Source organism: Phyllostomus hastatus, unplaced genomic scaffold, assembly GCF_019186645.2.
Source record: "Phyllostomus hastatus isolate PE091 unplaced genomic scaffold, TTU_PhHast_1.1 phas_contig_277, whole genome shotgun sequence".
Classification (NCBI taxonomy): Eukaryota; Metazoa; Chordata; class Mammalia; order Chiroptera; family Phyllostomidae; genus Phyllostomus; species Phyllostomus hastatus.
This window is the reverse complement of record NW_025333832.1, coordinates 374483-395862: the sequence shown is the minus strand read 5'-3', so window position 1 is coordinate 395862 and position 21380 is coordinate 374483. Positions and strand designations below refer to the sequence as shown.

The 21380-nt window shown below is 57.0% G+C and overlaps 1 protein-coding gene across 16 annotated transcripts in view; it reads right to left on the bottom strand.

Moving 5' to 3' along the window:
- POU2F2 (POU class 2 homeobox 2) overlaps positions 1 to 20692 on the bottom strand; it is a 35990-nt gene extending 15298 nt beyond the window's left edge. For 3 of the 16 annotated variants that reach the window (XM_045838270.1, XM_045838271.1, XM_045838280.1), the window contains exons 1-6: positions 20600 to 20692; positions 13003 to 13068; positions 12877 to 12911; positions 12682 to 12738; positions 9585 to 9767; positions 9081 to 9350 (exon numbers count right to left, since the gene is read on the bottom strand). In XM_045838270.1, the coding sequence (XP_045694226.1) occupies positions 9081 to 9350; positions 9585 to 9767; positions 12682 to 12738; positions 12877 to 12911; positions 13003 to 13068; positions 20600 to 20666 (678 nt within the window). In that variant the 5' untranslated portion in view covers positions 20667 to 20692. Of the gene's footprint in view, positions 1 to 9080; positions 9351 to 9584; positions 9768 to 12681; positions 12739 to 12876; positions 12912 to 13002; positions 13069 to 19486; positions 19615 to 19787; positions 19847 to 20193; positions 20250 to 20599 lie in introns of those variants that run through there. The other 13 variants (XM_045838282.1, XM_045838283.1, XM_045838277.1 and 10 more) reach the window with 9 other exon arrangements.
- Positions 20693 to 21380: the final 688 nt, after the last annotated feature.

The following is a 21380-nucleotide window of genomic DNA, read 5'->3' as shown; positions in this document are numbered from 1 at the left end:
TATAACCCTTAGCTTGTTAATTAAGATATTTAACTCCTGTCTTTCCCAAGCTCGACCGACACTCAGTGAAAGGCCTTCTTTCTCCCCAAAAGCCCAAAAGGGTGATGTCTGCAGATTTCTTTCTGAATCAGCAGGAAGAGGGAGAGGTTGGAGAAGATGAAACTCAGTTTGCTGAGGGGTATTGCATTGAGGAGTCCAAATGAGGAATTTATCCACAGCCCATCCATTACTCAGACTGTGAACTTGGGGGTCCGCCTTGGTTCCCTTGTCCCCATCCTCTCCCCGACCCATCCCATCCACCACAAGTCCCACCCAGAGCATTCTAAAGTGTTGTGCTCTAAATTCTTTGGTGTCTCACAAAACCAACTGCCCCTTCTCACAAAGAAAAAAATGCATAGCCCTGACTGGTGTGACTCAGTGGGATGATTGTACAGCAAACCAAAGGGTCGCCAGTTCAATTCCCAGTCGGGGCGCATGCCTGGGTTGCAGCCCAGGTCTCCAGTTGTGGGTGTGCAAGAGGCAACCACACACTGATGTTTCTCTCTCACATCGATATTTCTCTCCATCTCCCTCCCTTTTCCTCTCTAAATATAAACAAATAAAATCTTTTTAGAAAATGCATAAAGTATAATATACAATCATCAAAAGTATTTTGAATTGTGATGATCATAATCTGTGGGTTTCCTTAATCAGCACATTACTTAAGATCGAGCAATAGGGATAATGACTGCAATCTCAAAGCAGCAGTGAGTGGAAACAGTACTTTAAGAGACCTGCAACAACCGTACAGAATATGGAAATAGCTGTGCGTCCCACTGGGGACAAAGCCCACGTACTGCTGTGTCACTGCAGGCAACTTCCCATATTCATAATAGAAGAAAATACTGTGTTTTTGGCTAGAGGATAGTAAAAATCGAGACATTTGTTTTCCCATCCAAGTTCATGGACGCCCCTGAATTCTATCCACAGACCCTGAGGGGAGTTCCATGGAACCCTAGTTCCTGCTCTAAAATGTTAATCAAACCAGAAAACTTCCTTTGGGTTTCATCACATTTGTAATATAACCCAACTCCTTGCTGTGGCCCTGCGTGAGCCAGCCCATGCTTGCCTCTCCTCCCTCACCTCCTTGACTTTGTCACTCCCTAACTCTAATCCAAACTCTAATCCAGCCACACTGGTTTCCTTCCTGTTACTGAGGCCAAGAAAGAAGTCCCCACCTCAGGGCCTTTGTACGTGCTGTTGCTTTGTACCTCCTCCCTTTTAAATCCATGTCTCACCTGAAGACATGTTTATTAATTTTAGAGAGGAAAAGAGGAGAGAGAGAGACAGAGAGACAGAGATGGAGACAGAGACAGAGAAACATCAATATTAGAGAGAAACATTGATTGGTTCCCTCCGGTATGTGCCCTGACCAGGAATCGAATGTGCAGTGCAACCTTTTGGTGTACAGGATGATGCTCCAGCCGACTGAGCCACCAAGCCAGAGCCTTCCTCCCCTTTTTGATCTGCACTTCACTCCAGTCTCCTCATCACTCAAGTGTCTGTAAAATGCCCCCTCCTCAGAGAGGCCTCCCCCGGCTGCTCACTCGTATAAGGAGTCTTCCTTTCCCTCAGTCAGTCTCCAGCCCACTGCCTTTTTCCTTTCTTTCATAGCAGTTGTCAGCTTCCTGTCTCCTCATCGAGCGTGGGTGCCGGCCCCACAAAGGCACCGACTTGGCTGCCTTATTCCTCACTGTGTCCCCCAGGCAGAAGGTGCCTGGACTTGGGAATGTTCACTACATGTTTGTTGACGAAGGGAATTAAAGAATGAGAAAGAGAGGTTCTGGATGAACAGTGAACTGGCTCAGAACTGGGGTTGGCCAGTAGGTGGCCCCATTTCTCCACAATCTAAAGATAGGGTGTGCTCTGAAGACTCTTGTGGACGTCAGCCGGTGGGGAAGTTAGAGGAAGCGCAAGCGTGGAGGGGTTAGTGGCAGAAAGGGCCGCTGCCAGGATATTCTGTGTGCCACCTGCTCACTCTCTAACCCAGAGGGCTAGCACACCCCATCAAAGCCGAGAAGCAAAGAGGCCCATTCTTGCTCATTGCTGTGTCCTGATCACCCCCATCCCAGTGCAAGCACCGAACAGGCCATCGGTGAGAATAAGGTAAAACCTAGGACTGCTGGTGTTTGGAACAGGCTGTGCTTCGCTGCAGCTGGGATCTTGGGTACAGATTGGGGGCAGAAAGACTGAGGCACACGGTTGATATGACACACAGGTGACCTGTTCGTTTTCCCATCTGGCTTGGTTCCACCTCGGGGAAGAACTAGAGGAGGCGTGAGCCCAGAGCAGCGGCTGCTCCCAGCCCAGGTGCAGCCCCTTGCTCCTGCGTGCCAGGAAGACTCCCCTGGCCCCCGTCATAGGCCCCCACACCTGCTCTGGCGGCCACCACGACTGGAAAGGTGCTGGCGTGTGTGTAGACACCCACTGGCCATCTCTGATCAGACCAATTATGACCAGTTCTAAGACATGGACAGCCTAGAGTTAAGTCCAGAGTGGGGAGGGCAGTAAGGGGTGGGGTCTGGAGACCACATGAATTATGTTGTGACTGGCTGTGTTCAAAATGAGGGCGAGACTGTGTCTGCTCGTCCAGGGAGAGGAATGGACCGCCTGGGAAGGCAGTGAGCACCTGTCCTGGGGGCAATCTGGGCAAAACTGTGCCCCACCTGCCCAGAACAGTGCAGAGGGTGGACTAGAAGGGGGCAAGGGGCCCTTCCGGCTGAGAACCTAGGGGGCTTGACCTTGGCCCTCTTGCCTACTTCTCGCTGTGTGACTTGGGGGATAGCCACTCCCTGTGGCCTCAGCCTCCCTCACTGTAGAGGGTGACGATGTGCGGTGTCCTGGAAAGACCTGGGCCCTGGAGATAGCCAGAAACCTGACTCTGTTCCTCACACACTGTGGGACTGTGGGCACCTCGCCCTCTTCAAGCCTCAGCTTCCTCAGGTGGCACCTCAATAATTCTGACCTCAAAGGGCCGTGAAAGGAATTAAATGACACATTTGTAGAAAGTTTAGACTGACCCATGTTCACTTATGAGATCCTCCCTAAATGGCAGTCATTACTGCAAAGACATTTCTCTCCCAGGACCTCAGTATTCTCATCTACAGAATGGGGGTAATAATATCGAATTCTCCACTGGGTGCTTCTGAGGCCTGAGGAATAGTACAATCCACAAAGCACGTTGGAAGTCTCAGCATACTCCTCCAACATGACCCTTTGCTACCCCTGCACCCTCACATCACCCCCTCGACCATGAGCTCCCACAGGTGGAAGCCCCGTCTGGCCATTAATTCCATCCTCTTCCTGACAACTCACAACTCCAGTCCCTGCCCAGGCCCTTGCTGAGCCCCAGCCTCCTGTATCTGTCTGCCTATTTGACATCTCCACTTGGATGATTAATGCTGTTCACATCGCACTGTCCAAAGCGAAACTCTTGGTTCCCTACCCCGGCCTTCCTGTTCCTCCCCACCTCGCCGCCCATCTCAGAAAACCACCTGACCACCACACAGATGCTGATGCCGAAGCCCTAGGAGTCACCCTTGACCTATCTGACCACACCAAATGGCACCTGGGCCCCCACCATCACCCACTCTCCCACCTGGATGACTGCAAGGACTGGACTCCTTGCTTCTACTCCTGCCCCCATAGTTCCTTCTCCCCGTGGCATCTGGAGGGAGCTTTGTCAAGGGTCTGTCGGGTGGCAAGGGCCACTCACCTATTTAAAAAACCCCGTTTCCCATCACACTTTTCATACATTCCGAATTCCTTGATCAGGCCCCACAAGGCCCCGTGGAAGGTGGTCCTGCCTGCCACCCCCTCACCTCTTACTTGTCTCCCACTCACTAGCTGTGCTCCAGCCACGCCCCCTTCCTCTGGGCCCTGAACCAGACAAGCTGCTTTCTGCCTCAGGGCCTTTGCACTGGCTGCTGCCTTTCCCCAAGCTCTCCCCCAGCTTCTTCATGACTGACTCATTCAGGCCTCGGCTCTCAAAGGCCACCTTCACAGTGAAACTTTTCCTGACCACCCTATTAAAAGTGGCTTCCTTCCTCTACAGCACCACCCAGTTTCATTTTCCTCATTACACTCACTCTAACACAGTCTTGTTTTGCCAGCTTGTTTACTTGTTTACTGTCTATCTCCCCACCAGAACAGAAGGTCCTCTCCCTTGTTCACAGCCGTCCCCTCTGGGCCATGAGTGGGCACCTGGCATACACATGGTGCTCAATAAGTGTTAGTTGCATGAATAAGTGACTATGATTTTTACAGTCACTCCACTAGAAAAAGTTTTAAAAGTGTGTGTAGGGGGATAGCCCTGGCTGGTGCAGCTCAGTGGATTGAGCACGGGCCTCTGAACCAAAGGGTCGCCGGTTCGATTCCCATTCCGGGCACATGCCTGGGTTGCAGGCCAGGTCCCCAGTTGGGGGTGCGTGAGAGACAACCACACATTGAGGTTTCTCTCCCTCTCTTTCTCCTTTCCTTCCCCTCTCTCTAAAAATAAATAAATAAAATCTTTAAAGAAAAAGAGTGGGCAGGGAGGGCATGAACAGAGATGGTCTGACTCTGTGGTGGGCTCTTCTATGCCTTCTATGCACTAGTGTCCCCCAGAGGCTGGCCCTGCCACATGGAGCCCAGGAAGTCCCAGTGCCTGGGACAGAACACCACCGAGAACCATTCAACGAGGAGGAAAACTGCCTGCACGTGAAATACGGGTTACAGTCATGCTACTTCATGCTAAAACTCCAGGATAGATGAGCCACAGGAAATCCCAACCCAGGAACGGTGGAGCCCAGCATGCCTCGGCCGGGCTCCTGGGACACAGCCCACACCCTCCGGTGGGTGGTGTGGCTGGCCTGGCACCCACCGCCCATTCTGCAAGCAATAGGACCCATCTCTTCCTTTTGGGGACTTGCCCTCCCCCACTCTCAAACAGTCGAGCTGAGACTAACCGCACCTTCTCTGGGGTGGGGGGAACAGACTCAAACCTGGCCACACCTGGCTACAGGGATGTGTTTTATCTCCCTGGGCAGGGTGGCTACAAGTTCACAAGTTCTGGCACCCATCTTGCCTTTCTCAGGATGAAAAGGGAGACGGGTCCCTGACCGCCAGCCTGAGCCTGTTCAGTGATATGAGCCAAATACTCCCTATTCTTGTCAGCTGCCTGGAGTGGCCCAGCTGACACCCTCTCCCATCTCATCCTTCACTGTCTCCAGACACGGCTCCCACTGGCAACTCCCTGAGCCCACCCTTAGAATGTTTCCATTGCCCTTTCCCCAGCTTGCCCACCTAGTAAATTCTTTTTAAAAAATATTTATTGATTTTAAAGAGAGAAAGAGAGAAGCATCAACTTCTGTTGTTCCGCTTACTTATGCATTCACTGGTTGACTATTGTATGCGCCCTGACAGGGGATCAAACCCACAGCCTTGGCCTATCGGGACAGTACTCCAAGCAACTGAGCTACCTGGTCAGAGCCCACCGGGTAAACTGTGATTTGCCCTACCTTGGTTCAGATACTGCCTCTTCCTGGAAGCCTTCCTGACTCCCTCAGACATAGGTCACCTTTTGCTTCCCACCACACCCACTGGTTTTCTCCAGGAAACCTGTCTTCGCTAGATCCTCCCTGTCAAGTTCTGTTTGCCATGACCATATTACGAAAATAGAGATTTTTTTCCTCGGTCTCCAAATACAAAATGATGTTTTAATAGTTAATGTAAATTTTCAATCAATACCTACCCCTAGCCCAGACGTTCTGAATGACTCCTCTGGAGAGACCTCTTCCCTACTCTTGATTGAAAGCTGCAGCCACACATCTCTCATTGATTCAGTAAACACCCATGCAGCCCCCTCTGTGGAAAGCTTCGTGCCAAGGGCTGAATACACAAATTATAAAACTGTATGCTAACCATGCTTTTATCTGGACAAGCTAGGAAAATGCAGGGAGAGTTCTTGCCAAACAGTTTAACCAACATTACTTTGGAAACTGGCATTAGAGGGACAGAAGGGGGACTTTCCCTTTGTACTTTTTATAATTTTAAAGTGACAGGGTTAGCGGCCCTGGCCATGTGGCTCAGTTGGTTAGGGCGCTGTCCCGATACGCCGAGGTCACAGGTTTGGTCTCTGGTCAGGGCACACACAAGAAGCGACCGATGAATGCCCAACTGAGTGGAACACCACATCGACTCTCTCTGCACCCCTTCCCCTCCCTCTCTAGCAGCAATAAATACAATTAAAAACAAAGCAATCAGGTTAGGGGTGCTTTTGACTTTCTTAGTATTTTTCAACGGAAACATTTCTTAGTGGTTCTCCGGTGTATTTGTTTCCCTATCAGACTGGGCGCCCTCAGGGCCAAGGATGAGCCTGAGTCATCCCTGACTCCAGGGCCTGGCACTCGGGAGGACGGGCAGCGACCGCAGGGCAGAGCTGAGCAGGCATGAAAAGCGGAATCAGCAGGCACGAGACGCAGGCTGGGGCCTGCCTTGCCTCAGTGGGCAGCCAGGGCAGGAGAAACGTGGTCCCCGCCATAGCCTGGGCCCAGCAGGGCACCAGCACACCAGCAGAACAGAATACACATTTGTGGTGGGAAGAGGTCATGGGCAACAGAACTTCCAGAAAACAAACCTGGCCCAGCTTTGCACTTGCGGAGGACAGACAGGCAAGATGAGCTGAGGGAAGCTGGGGCGGGAGGAGCAAGAGGAGGGGGCTTGGCAGTGAGGGGCTCAGGAGACCTTGAGGATCAGGCCTGGTGGGACGGCAGGTGGCAGGGGTCAGCCCGCTGCTGCGGTCTGGGGGGAGCCTGGGGCACGGCACTCTAGGGGTGCATGAACATGGGGGTGTCTGCTGCTCACAGCGGATGGTGGCCAGGCTGGGCCCGAGCTAGGTGGCCCTGTCTTTCCTCCTTCTTGTCATCTTTGTTCTTTCAACAGAGACTTCCTCGGGCAGAGTGGGACACAGCCCTGGGTGGCCAGAAGGAGAAGGCTGGGCTTCAGGCCCCCGGGGGGGGGGCAGGAAAGCAAGCCAGCTGGGGGGAGGGACGTCATCAAGACGTCCTGGAGGTGTGGACTCCCAACTGGGTCTTGAAGGATGAAGACGAGCTGTTCAGGGTAAGGGAGGGAGCAGACTTGCAGGTGGAACGAAGGACAAGGACAAAGACACCAAGATTCGAGATGCAGTGCGGAGCCCAGAACCTCCGTGCTGCTCGATGAAGAGCCACGTGTGCGACAAGGCAAACGGAACGCCTGCAGCTGGGGTCTCGCGGGCCGGGGCGGGGGGCGGGGGGCAGGACACATGTCCCTGGAAGAACAGCTACACACAGCGGCCCCAGGTCCTGTGACCAGAGCTCTGGACTCCCAGGCTGCTTGCTCTGCCACTCGTGTTCACGGTGTGACCGGGGGCAGGCAAGTCACTTTGCCCCTCAGAGCCCTGGCCGTGGTGGTTTGTGGATTCAAGGCGGTCACATTAGCACAGTGCCTGCTGCCGAGGCCGCACTGCACAGCCTCTTGTTATGGCTACTGTGGTGAGCCTGGCACTGGGAGGCTATGTCTGGAAGGTAAGTTACGGAGCTATGGGCACGGATGGCCCTGTGGGTTCCTGCAGAACCAGGCCCAGAGGCAGGAAGCTCTCATGAGGCAGACAACCAGCTCGGTGTGAAGGACAGTCCCTAAGGAGGGCACTTGTCAGTGGTGAAAAGGCCCATGGGAGGCAGAACTCTGTCCAGGGAGCAGCCTCGCAGGCCCCGGACTGTGCCCTGGAGTAGCAGCATCTGCCAGGGCTTCCACAGAAGGGGGTGGGGGGAGAGGGAGAGGCAACTGCCGAGAGGTCATTGTGGGAATCACGGGGCTAAGGGAGGTTAGACGGGATTCCTTGCTGTGGGATTTCTCAGGACCTTCACCGCCTTGGCACACAGGCCACAGGTTTGAATGCTTGCAGAAACCAGGAAGGTCCACGTACATGGGTGACTCGGACAGGTGTAGGTGTGGGGAGGCGGGGGTCTGGCAAGAGCAGACCCAGTGGAAGGAGAAGCCTGCCCAGCTCCTCCTCTGCTCCCGTCTGTTATCCTTGTAGGAAATCTGTCCGCCACAGCCAAGGGTTGAATCATGTCCTCAAAAGAGATATGTTGGAAGTCCTAACCTCTAGTGCCTATAAATATGACATTATTTGGAAATGGGGTCTTGGCAGATGTAATCAAGTTAAAAGGAGGTCATTGGGGTGGTCCCTAATCTAATGATTGGTGTCCCTGTAAGAAGGGGACATTTGGACAGAGAGAGACACCCACAGAGGGAAGATGGCAGAGGGAGAGGTTGGAGCATCCATCTCCAAGACACCAAGGGTTTCTGCACCCTCAGGAGCTAATAGGAGCAAAGAGGGATTCTCCCCTAGAGCCCCCAGAGAGTGCACACCTTGATTTCGGACGCTGGCCTGTAGTGATAAGTGTCTGCTGTTTTAAGCCGCCCAGTTTGTGGGGCTTTGTTATGGCAGCCCCAGGACACTAAGACAGCCTCTAACTCAGTATTTGATGTCCAGAAGTTGCCAGAATTCGGAGAAAAGATGCAGGACTCCCTGACTCAGAGATCGCAGCCCCCTTTTCTGAAGGAGCGGTGCCCTGACCGAGATGGGGACGCAACGTGAGGCCCTAATTCTGACTCTCAGCCTTTCGGTTTGCAGCCACACGGGCACCATTCATGCGGTGACCCCTGGCTTCCTCAGCTACACGTCGAGGACAATGAGCCCAACTTCCCAGGTGGCTGTGGTCCCTCAGCCAGGGGCACAGAAAGCACTTAGCCCGGGGGTTCCATGGAGAGAGAGAGAGAAAGCCATCTGCAGAGTGGTCGCTGTGGGAAGCGCTCCATCCATGGAGGATGTCCCCTCTCTGAGCCTTGCTCTTCCCCTCTGAGAGGTGGGGGCAGCAGCTCCCAAGGCTTCCTAGGGTTTCTGGGAGCTGCCTGGCATGTGGCTGGTGGTGGGAACAGTCCACGAGGACCAGTCAGCGCTGTGTGACCCCTGTGGGCCCTCCACTGAGGGGGCTGTGCTCCCGGGCCACCCTTACCTGTGCTGTGAGCTGGATGGGCTGGGACAGGGTGAGCTGTGGGGTTCCCGGGGACTGGCTGGCAGGCTGTGGCAGGTCGCCTCCCCCAGAGGAGGCTGGGGGCTGCGAGGTTGAGGAGGAGGCAGAGGAGGAGGAGGAGGAAGAGGAGGAGGAGGTGGAGGAGGCGGCAGCGGCGGCGGCGGCATTGGACTGTTGCACGGCGGCGGCCAGGAGCTGGGCCTGTGCTTGCTGCAGGAGGAGCTGCTGCTGGGCGGGCATCAGTGCCGTGAGCTGTGGGGTGGGCGAGGCAGCGGGACGCAGGGGGGTATGGGGAGCAGAGAAGGCAGAGAGGGGTTAGTGCCTGAGCCAAACAGGTAAGGAAGCAAGTCTTCCAGGAGGCAGAAGAGGGCACGTGGCAAACGGCAGAGAGTGGCTGTGGCCCTGGACGGACACCCAGGCCACCAGTCCTGTAATAGATGGCGGCGGCTGGCCTGTGCCTCTGTCCCGACCTCCCCGAGTACTTACCCCGGCAAGCTGGCTGCCCGTCAGCATGAGCTGGGCCTGGGGCAGATGTGGTTGAGCCGGCTGGGGGGGCGGGGGTGCTGCTGGGGCTGAGTCGCCACTGGGGTCTTCAGCCTTGATCTGGGGAGGAGAGAGGCAGGGTCCGGGACCCCAGAATGTTAAGTGGAGGCCAGAGAGAATGCCCACCTGCGAACCAAAGAGAGGGCACTTGTGTGGCAACGGCAGCCTCCGGCCGGCACAGAAGAAACAGACAGGGGTGTGGAGACCAGACCTTGCCCTGGTCAGCTGGGGCCTCAGGGCGCCCCCTCGCCTGTTTCCTCATCAGGTGAGTGGGCTACCTTACCCCCTGCACCCGAACTCCCTACAGGACAGGGCCACCTTTGGAGGACACTTTTCCCCTCTCGGGCGTCAGGTTCCCTGTGTGTGAAATGGGAAGTGAGGCCACAGGGCCCTGGGATCTCAAATAAGGGGGTCTGGGTCCCAGAGCCCTCATCTGCTTCAGCCAGAGGCACATCTCTTATTTGCGCAATGCAGTAATATTTCATTGGAAGAAAGGGCCTTAGGGTATTCAGCACACACACAGACACACACTGCTTTAGAGCCCCGGCCACAGATTCAAATGCAGGCAGCAACCGGCAGACTGCATGAATGGGCGACCTGGGCAGAGGGCAACGGGCAGGCTGAAGAGGCTGCCCACCCGCCCGCCGACAGGAGAGGCCTGACCAGCTCCTACTGCTCCCGCCAGCCACAGAGTTTAAAATCTACAACGGAACCGCTGCGGGACAATGAAAGCACACACGCAGGCCCCATGTGGCCCGATGCCGCTGGCCGTCAGCCTGCACCCCCGAGGCCCCCTGAGCTCTTCCTCATTTCTTCGTAGGATGCAAGGGCATCTTGCATGGAAAACACTGGACAGACCAGCACACAGCGGCCCTGGGCCCCTTCCTCTCCTACATAAAAAGCCCAACAATGGTGGGCTCCCCTGGGGGCGTCAGTTGGTAAAGGACACACGGGAATGGGAGGAGGCCCAGAGGGGACATCTGGGATCATCCTGCCGACCAGTGTCCCAGCATCATTTTGCTTTGCAGTTGAGCAAGGTGACACAGCAGTGTGGCGAGGGCGGGGCCTTTGGAATGCAGGCCGTGAAGGACGGAGACAGGAGCCCAGAAAAGGTCAGACGACAGAGGGCGAGCGGCGTGCCCCTAAGTGTGGGACACAAATGTCAGCAAGTTTTAGGGGTGTGGGGTGCAGCACGCAGCAGCAGTGAGTGTCAGAAGCCAGGGGCAGCGGCTTCACGCCGGGCGGGAACTAGGACCTTCTGAGGGCTGTTGTGTTCTGCTGTCGTGATTTGGTGCTGGAGACACGGCTGCTCAGTCTGTGAAAACCCACAGAACTGTTCACTGAGGATCTATGTCGGTGTCATATTTTAATTAAAAGTTGGGGTTTTTTTAAATAAACAACATTGGCAACCATGGCAAGGACACTATTCCTCCTTCAGAGCGACTTCACTCCTGCTTGCTTCGGAACGGCTCTGTCAGCGGGCCCACTGCCCTGTTCACAGAGAGTGGGCCTCCGGCAAAACCCGGTGGCAGGCACGCGTCTTTAGGTACATTTTAACAGTCGTATTTATTTCCATGGCAAGTGATTTTGGTTTTCCATTCATGAAATTTCCATTAAAAAAAACACACACATTTATTTCAGCTGTTGAAAGAGCAAGCCGGCTCATGAATTGGTAATTGTTGAAGCTGACTGATGGGGACCTAGGGGTTATTTTCATTATGCTCTTCTTTCTACTTTAGCATCTTCTCCAAAATAAAATGCTTCTTAAAAAACTGGGGCAATTAACAAAGTTATTACTTGTATAATTGTGCACAGTGGTGTGTGGATTTGTGTGAAATCGTTCTGGGAGCACATGAAGCCCGCAGTAGAGGAAAGACTGACTCGGGAGAGACAGAGGGGCAGAGGGGCGGAGAGGCTGAGGCTGACAGTGGCCTTGACCTTTCTCTGGGAACCAGGCCCCGCCCCGGAAGGGAAATGAGCATCCTCCCTTCCAGGGCCCCCAGGTTTCCCCACGAAGAAATGGGGCTGCTGTGGGGCCAGGAAAGTCTGCAAAGGTCCAGCTGAGGAAGGTGGTGTGGAGGAGGCAGACGGACACTCTGAGGGCTATGGTCAGGGCTAGCACTGAGGTCAGAGGCAGGGAGGTCCAAGCTGGGGACCTTCTCCCCTGGGCCCTGGCCAACTTGCTCAAGACAAGACAGCTGCCCACCAAGAGGCACCAGGGCTCACAAGGTGTGGAGGGGTCCTCTGGGCCATCTAATGTGACTGCCCCTCACCCCCCAAGTTAGGGGAGAGGAAACTGAGAAGCACAGGGGGAGTGATTTTCCAGTGGTCACAGAGCAGTTCCCAGCCTCCTCACCCCATCCCTCTGCCACCTCTGGTCTGGATCGGGAGTCCCACCCCTGCCCCGTCTGCCCTGCCCCAGGGCTGCTGGTGGGCCTCTCCCCTGGTGCGGGCTGCCCACCAGGCTGGAGGATGCAGGACTGGTCCCAGGGCAGAACGGGAAGCCCATCACTTCCCGTCAGTGGGGCCCCACCTGGATTTGGGATTTGCTCTGTTTGGCCACTTCCGGCCTCCCCATTGTCCTCTCCTACACATCTCCTCGGTCCAGCAGCCATCCTCACGGGGTCTGCCTCCCCCTGCCCCCCCCCACTCCCCTGTCCCCCGTGAGTGTGTGTTGGGGGACAGAGGGTGGGGTGGGGTGGGGTGGGGCAGGCCCCTCTACGGTCAGGGAAGTTGGGATGGGGGCGGGCCCTCAGCTTCCTGTTGTTCATCGCCCTGGGGCTCTGGGGGGGATTTCCCTGGCCACCCCCACCCCCCAGGGAAGGGGAAGGAGCTTGGGTGAGTCACAGGCCTGGGGCGGGAGCCCGAGGGTGAGAAGGGTGGGAGGAGCCTTGTCACTAAGGTGCCAGGACTAGGTGCCCCCTCAGGCTCGGGGTCGGTGGCAAGCCTGTGGGACCCTCTCCCAAAAGCAACTGCAAACCATCGCAGGACACCCCACCCCCTCCCCTGCCCTGGCTGGTGGGTGCTGATGGGTGCTTACCTTGGTGCTGGGGCCAGTTGGGGACACGGAGAACGGGGAGGTCTTACTCTGGGGGTTCTGTGAAGAGAAGTTGGGGTAGGGATGAGACTAAGAGAGACCAAGCAGCTGCTGACACCTCACCGCTGCCCCCACAGAGCCCCGCTCCACTCCCTCTTCCCCGCCCCCACCCCTCCTGCGTATCCACTCCCTCCTGACCTGGTGGTTAGTGTCTGGTCCATTTCTTTCCGTATCTGCAATGGGAGGGAAAAGGCGAGTTGTCACCAGCTGCCCCCGCAGCTCCCCCCACACCTGCCCCCTGCCACCCCCTGCCTTCCCACACACCTGTGTGCTCTGATGGGGAGTCCAGACCTTGCTTCTCGGCCTCCAGAGGCTTAGACATTCTTATTTCTGGGGACACAGGAGGGATGGAAGTGCAGTGAGGGGAAGCCAGGAGTGCTCTGGGCCCTGACTCCAGCAGCACCCCAGCTGCCCCTCACCCCCTGCCTCCTTGTAAGTGTCTCTTTCTGGGAGACATGCCCTTGGTTCTGGGCCTCTGCTCTTCTCTGGGAAGACAAGAGAGGGGCTTTCGGGCTTTGGGGCTCCTGCCTGACCCTTTTCACCCTCCAGAAGGTGCCCAGGGAGGTTTGGCCCCGGGAGGCCCCGGGGCAGGGCAGGAGGCAGACAGTGGGTGGTGGTCGTGAGAAGGCCCCAGCTGCCTGGGAGGAGGCTGGTGAGGTTCCAAAGCAGAGAGTAGCCACGGGCCTCCGGCTGAGGCGCGCCGCCCAGGCGCCCGTCCTGCCTCGCCGGGTTTCAGCTGAGACATGTTTTCCACTCAGAGCGGGGCCGGGCCGGGGGTGCAACGGGACTGCCGAGTCCCCGCAGGAGCGAGTCTTCAGATCTGGCGGTGTGATGCAGCCGCCACCCGCCGGCCCTCCCCCAGCCCACCACTTTCCCGTCCACATCTCACTCCCACCACTCCCACCGGCCGCCCTGCCCGTGTTCCGTGCCTAGCAGCCGCAACCCCTTCCGGCTCTGCCTTACCTGGGACTTCAGCCCTGAATCTAACTGCACCCCCAAGTCCCAGCAAGATGCCTGACCCCTGAAATGCAGTCCCTTTCTATGGTTCTGCAGCCCGGGAAATAGAAGGAGGTGGCCCAGGGCAGGTGGCGGGCAGCGAGCTGGCACCAGGGGACACAAAGCAGTGGAGAGTGCTTTGTCTTCTTAGCGCTCTGACGCTGACAACCAGAAGATGAGTGCTTCCCAGAGCCAAGCACAGCGCTGAGTACGACTCCAAAATCACATTAGCAGTTGGTGCTCATATTACCCCCATTTCACAGGGAAGGAAACTGAGGCTCTGAGGAGTCACTCCCCTGAGGACACCACGAGACAGCAGCGTCACCCTGATGGGCCCCCTGCCCCCCGCCCCCCCATCTCCGGGAGTCCAGGGTCCCTGTGTTTAAGCAGGACTGCTCCGGGCTAATGAGCCCCAGTCACGACTTCCACCCACCTCATCGCCAACAGTCACCCCGACATCGACTCGAGCCCAGTTCCTCCTGGTCCAAGACCCCCACAGAAACCTGGGCTTCTGCCTGACCCGTTCTGTACCCCCTACTCACCCTGGATCCCAAATCCCACCCAGGTAGTCCAAGATCTTCTCCTGGGCTTGACTCCTGACGTGGCCTCACATCGACCTCACTCGTGACCCTGACTGAGACCCAAATGTGTCTCCCACAAGTCACTGCGAGTCCCCACCCGTGCCTCGATCCCACCCTGTCAAAGGGGCTGTCCCTCGCCAGTGTGTTCTGCACCCAGCATTTCAAGAAGGCCAGCTAAAGAGAGGGCTGGGCGTCCTCGGCAACTGGAAAAAAAGAAGTCCGGGAATTTTGGAACTGAGGATTGCTTGACACGAAACACTGCTCGGAGGACTTAAGATGCCTGATAGAAAGGCCAGGTCACACGGTGCTGGTGGCGTGTAGATCGACACAATCTCAGGTCAGGAAAGCTGAGAGGTGCCCCTGCCCGTGACGCCCCGAGTCCGCTCCCGGGCGTCCTGCCCACCAGTGCCCTCGGGGCACGTGTTCCCAGCAGCCCTTCAGTAAAGGCTCTGAAATACCTCCAAGCAAAGGCTCCGGAATAACTCCAAGGCCCATCAGTGGGCGATGGATCAACCACGTGCGGTGTGCCCACACAGCGGAGTACTGCACAGCGAGGGAAAGAGCAAACTCCTGCATCACAGACCAACGACTTGCACAGCCTGGATGCCGAGGGAAAGACGCTAGATGCAAAAGCAGACAGACAGGAGGACTCCCATTACTCAAAGCTCAGAAAGAGGCAAGGTGACATCAGACGATCAAGGCCAGGTGAGCCAGTGCCTCTGGGGGCTGCCGACAGGGCCAGGGCACGAGAGAAGCTGCAGGCCTGGGAATGTTCTGCATCTTGATGTGCTTGGTGGTTACCTGAGTTTGTACACACATAAAAATTCTTCAGGCTGCATACTTAAAATCGGGCACTTTACTATGCATACATTGTTTTCACAGAAACAAAAGCATACCCAGCATGTGGTCCCATGAAGGTGTAGGCGGGTGAGGGTGAGATAGGGAGCAGGAGCCCAGGACGGTACAGGAGCTCAGGCCCTGTTTCTGAGCCCCAAGAATGGGGCCCCAGGTGGCCAGCGAGCTTGAGGGACACAGGAGGGCAGAAAGGGAGCTGCAATGAGGCCCTGCTCCAGACACTGGGGCGTCAAAGGCAGGAGTCCTGCCCAATCTTGGCCCTGCTCCAGGCAACAGGCAACCTTAGGGCAGCCCTCAGGCCCCACCCTCCTAGCATCCCCAAAACCCCTGCCCCAGCCCTGTGCCTGGCCACCCACCCCACTCCAGCCAGTGTCCACGGTGCCCCAGGAAGATCCTTCCCATGCCCAGTACTCCCCGGGCCTAAACCCTTCCCTGGCTCCCCACAACCCCAAGAGAAGCCCAGGGTCCTTGGCCTGCCTTTGGGGTGTGGCCCCTGCCACCCTCCACTGCACCGCTAACCACTCTTGCATCATGGTCTTCAACCACACCGGGCAGCTCCTTCGGCTTGCAGGTTCTGCTTCACAGGGAGCCCAGGCTTTGCAGGTTCTCTATTCCCCACCTGGCCAGGGAATGCCTCTCCTGCCACAGACCAGGGCAGTCTCGGACCTCACCCTCGCCCCGGAGAGTTCGTCCCTGGCCTCCGTGATGGGCTGTGTTGTGTCCCCAGGATTCATGTGGAAGCCTTAACCCCTGGCACCTCAGAATGCCACTGTATTTGGAGTCAGGGCCTTTAAAGAGGTTATTAAGCTTAAACAAGGTCAATAGGGTGGGCCTTGGTCCAACATGACTGGCGTCCTTATAAGAAGAGAAGATGATTGGGACGCAGACACGCACAAGTGAAGACCCAGGGAAAAGACGACCATCCCAAGCCAAGGAGAGAGGCCTCAGAAGAAACCAGCTTTGTTGACACCTTGACCTTGGACTTCTAGCTTCCAGAATTTTGAGAAAATTAATTGCTGTTGGTTAAGCCACCGCATTGTGCTACTTATTACAGCAGCCCTAGCAGACTGATACATCCGGCCCCCCACGGTTGTGCCCTCCCGCTGTCCCAGCGCCGAGCTCACTGGCTGTCTGTGTCCTGGCCCTTTCCCACCAGACCAGGATGCAAAGTTGGGTCTGACTCATCACTGGGTCCCTGGCATCACATAGCTCAGAAGAACAGGTTACCAATGACTTTCCCTCCCTACAACTCTGCCTCATTCTTGTCCCTGCTGCTGTCCTGCTGTCTCTCTGCGGTTTAACAAATGTTTCCTGAGACCTTGTCGGGAGCTGGCTCCTGTGCCTGGAACGCTGCCCTCCACCGGGCGACCTCCTGCTCATCCTTCAGGGCCCAGCACAGACTCCATCCTCTGTGAAGCCAGCCTGCCCCGGTGCCTCCAGGTGTCTCTCCCGGGTTCCATGCACCCTGCCCTGCATCTCCCCTTGTCATTGTGCTGGAGGCCATCTGGGCCCCAGTATGTCTCCCCCATCAGACTAGGACCCCCTCAAGGGCAGGTCTGACACCTTGGGGTGCCTGGCACTGCCCAGCACAGGAGGCATGGGTCCAATGAAAAAGGGTGGCCCTAAGCCCCGATGTCCCTTCTCCAGGCCTTTGCTTCTGCCCTTCTCCCACCTGGGGCCAACTTGTCCTTCTCCAGCAGCAAACTCCTGCTCCTTTTTAAGTCCCTGGGTCATGTGTCACCTCCTCTGTGAGGTCCTCCCCAACTCCCCAGGTGGTCAGTGTCTCCTCTGGGACCCCCTGCCTGCCCCCTAACAAACCCTGACCACTCAGGCAGTGACCCCAGCCCCAGACTGTGGGCCCAGGCTGGAGTCACTGCTGCACAGGCTGGGACTGTGTCTTTGAAATGGACAAATGCACGAAAGAACCTCCGAGGGACCATGACCCTGTCCTGTCCCTAACAAGCCCCCCTCCCTGCTCTCACCTGACTCCTTGACCCTCAGCCCACTCCCCCTACCTCCACCGGCAGCTTCAACCGACACCTTCAAGGTGACAGCCCTCTGCAAGGATAGTAGCTGAGAGGCGAAGTGGTTTGAGGGAACACTTCCGCCACTCTGTTTCCACCGTTCTCCTGAATCCCTGCACACTCGCACAGCCACGCACCCCTGTGCCGCAGGCCAGGCCGACGGCAAAGTGGCCAGAGTGGCCCCTCACCCAGCCCCTCTGACCCATCTCCTCCGTCAGTGCTCTATCTGACCGTCCCCACCAGGGAAGAATAGGGGACTCCGTTTCCTCCATGAACCCAAAGCTGAATGACGACTTCGTGGAGACAGGAGACCCCTGAGCCGCCCACCCACAGGCCGCGTGCACCTGGGCCCAGGCACGGCGCTCCCCCACCCCAGCGCTTTCCCTCGACCACAGACACGCGAACACTATTCCCGCTCAGGCGTGACTTCACGATTTCCCTGGGACAGGGTCTGACCCGGCGTCAGATGTTTAGAAGCTCGCCCCTCCCCCCGGCCCCCACCCCAGGACTCCAATGTGGTCCTGGCCCCTGGAAATTTCTGAAGCCCCTCTCAAAGCCTCATTCAGACAGAAAGGTTCATTGGCTATTTCTGGCCAACCTGCCCTTCTCCCATCCCAGGCAGCGTGGAACTGTTTAGCAGGACAGGCAGGGACAAGTGGTGCAGAACCCTGTGGGCCCCTTGGTTCCCACCATCCTAGAGTCAGACCCACCCAGGGCTGTCCACACCCCTGGCCTCACACCCGCTTGCCGATTGCCCCAGGCCAGGGACTCTGGCCACCCTCCCCTCCTCACCCCTCCTTCGCCCCTCCCTCCCGGACTTTCACTTCTCCTCTGCATTTCCCCCAGCCGGTTTTAGCAGACTCGGGTCAGCTTCTCGTTAGCACTTACCGAAAATGGGGCTAAATATAGAGGGCCCGAGGGCTGCCCCTCACCCCTCCTGGCCCCGCTTGGCCTGTCCCCTGGGTCCCCTGCTCCACAGCCTGCTTCAATCAGAGCTAGGCCTGGGAGCCCCTCTGGGCTGGGTCTGCGCTGCCGGGAACCTCTGTGGGCCCAGCTGGCCTAGTCCCGGCCTCCTGAGGAACCGCACCTCACACCCCCACAGCCCCACAGCCCCACAGCTGTCCCCGGGCGGCCTCAAGGGAGTGAACACTTCTGAGCTGTCAGGAGGGAGGGATGGAGATACAGGGCAGACACAACAAGAGATGTGGCCCCACAGCTGTGCTGACAACAGGCAAGAGCTGCCATAGCACACGCACCAGAGCCACAGCCAGGCAGGGTCCCGACACAGACAGAGACCTGCACTCACACACACAGGGGAGGTGTGCACAGGTCCAGAAGGGATGTGTGCAGATGAAGACACAGGACCAGACACACAGTGACACAGGCAGATGTACAAAACACACCCAGATGTGAGTGTGTGCACCTGCGCACACTCACACACCCAGTCGCACCGAGAGATGCACATACTCACACATCCAGAGTCACTCACAGACGGAAATACAGATAGATACAGATGTGTGCCTACACATTCAGGTAACTCAGGCGCACACACACATGTGCACACACTCACAGCCCAGAATCACTCTCAAACAGACATACACACACTCACACACCCGGGTCACTCAGACACAGATGTGCACACACACACGCAGAGTCACTCACAGATGGATATACTCACTGACAGATGTGCATCCACAGGTACTCCCAGGTCACTCACCTGGACACACACACTCACACGCCCTGAGTCCCCGCATCCCGGGAGACGGCCAGGGCAGAGCTCTGAACCCAGTTCACAGACCTGCAGCCTGGGACCAGGCAGAATGGGTGATCTACCCAAGGTGACACAATGTATTCATTCCTGTCCAGGCAGGCAGGGCCTGGCCAGGCCTCCCAAGGCAGACAATTTGGTGAGAAATGCCAAGTAAAGGGTCTAACCCAGTGCCTGGCACGTAGGAGATCCCACTCAGCCCCAGGCAGGGGTGAGCCAACAGTGGAGCAAACAGCATGTGTGTGTAGATGCTCTGGGCCCCCGCGTCCACAATGTGCACACATACACATACATGGTCACACACACAATCCCTTCAATAAACAATCACATGCCACCTTGAAAGGCGTCTTCTTTCCATCTCAAGCCCCTCCTCACCTTTTTGCCTTGCTCACACCCACTTCACATATTAACCCGGACATCCCCTCCTCCAGGAAGCCCTCCCTGACAGCCCACAGGCTGAACTGGACAAGTCTTCTAGACTCCCGCAGTCCCCAGTCCTTGGCACCCCAGCCCTGACCCCGTACCTGTGCCTCCTCCACTCTGGTGACAGATCCCCTTTACTGGACTCCAAGAACACTGAACTAAAGCTGTCTTTCAGCTGTATTTCCAACACCCAACACAGAACTGCTGAACAAGTACACCTTGGTAAAGGATCACATACACCGATCACACAGGACGGCACACACCAGAGCAGGACTTGTCCCCACAAAAAACCACAAATGTGACACATACCCACAGCCATACCCATGTGGCCACAAATAAAACAATCACGAAGTATTGACGCTAGCCATGTTCCAGGCAGTGTCACACATCAACACGCATTACCTCATTTAACTCTCCCTTCAGCACCACCAAGAGACAGCTATCACTATGCAGAGAGAGACTCATCACACCAAATGCGACAACAAACCCAGACTGCCTTGTGCGATGCCTGGCCCACAGTGCTCACTCAGTCCACTGACATCCAGTGCATTTTCAGGTGGTGGCAAGTGCCATGAAGCAAAGGCGAACAAGGCAAGGGGACCAGAATGGTGGGGTTAGTGCCAGTTCAGACGGAAAGGTTGGAGAAGGACTCCCTGAGGTGTGACATCGGAGGTGAATGAAGTGAGGAAGTGAGCTGTGAGATCAGTCACTGCCCAGGCTACCCCCCAACGCCACACACAGCAGTCCCCCCTCTCCCCCTCACACACGGCCACAGGACAGTCACACTCAGACTCGCACACAGACTCACCACGGCCTCTCCTGCAGGGCACACGGACGCACGCCCACCCGAAGTCCAGCAACTCGCTCAGCCTGCCAACCCATTTCCAGCCCCTGCTCAGGTCACTCCCCCACCTGTCCTCCATATAAGAGCCTGCTACCCACCCCAGGTTGCATCCCTCTGCTGGAGCCTTCAGAACAGGGCAGCAGAGAGGAGGAGAAGAGGTTGGGAGCCCCCAGGTGTCTGATGTGAAAGGAGAGGAGAAAAACGAGCTGGGAGTGGGGACCCAGGATGGGAAGGGGAAGCTGCTGAGGTACAGAGTGAAAGGACAGAGGAGACAGCTAAGGAGGAAGGGCAGGCCAGGCCAGCGATGCGCCCAGCAGGACCAACCCCGAGAAGTGGCCCCTATACCTGGGCCGCAGCGCCAGCCCCTTACCTGGAGCCCCCATGCTGGAGTGAACCGTGCTGCCCGCCCCGCAGGGCTGGGGGAACAACTGTGTCATCTCCCCGCCCTCTCTGGGGGCCAAGCCCTCTCTGCCGGAAGTCACCCTGAGAGGAAACCACAGGTCCGCCCCCTTCGGAAGGGAAAATACCCTGGCTGGAAGGCCCACCCCAGCAGGCAGCGACCCTAAATCGTGCGGGTTGGGGAAGTGGGAGTAGTGAGGCAGAGCGCAAGCAGGCTGGAAGAGCTGACTCCTACGGAGGTGCCTCCGGGAGGTGCCCGCAACAGTTGCCCCAGCCCCCTGCTGCCTCCAGGGCAAATCTGGAACAGGACCTGTGGGCCGGGAGAGAATGTGGACCCATAACAACGACACTAAAACATTAGCTAGAAGTGTTTAGGAGGAGCGGGAGGCTTTCCCAGTACCAGGCCCCGCACCTCGACCTTGACGAACGTCATCTCTTAAGGTAATCATTATTTGCTCCATTTTACAAAAGAAAAGACTGAGGACCAGGGAGGGGAGGTGGCCTTCACGCGAGCCCAGAGCCAGAGAGCACAGCAGGAGGCAGCGTCCGCGGTGGGTTTCTACGCGGCTCTGCAAGGGGCGAGGGGTGCCCTGCCGTGCACCTGTCCGCAGGTGAGGCGTCCGGGGCCACCACTGAGCGTAAGCGGCGCCTGTGGGCAGTGTCAGTGCAAGCGGAAGTTTGGGGCCTGGCCCTGGAGCAGGAAGAAGTCTGCCATGGGCAAATACAAGCGCCTGAGGTGGCTCCGATGGAGG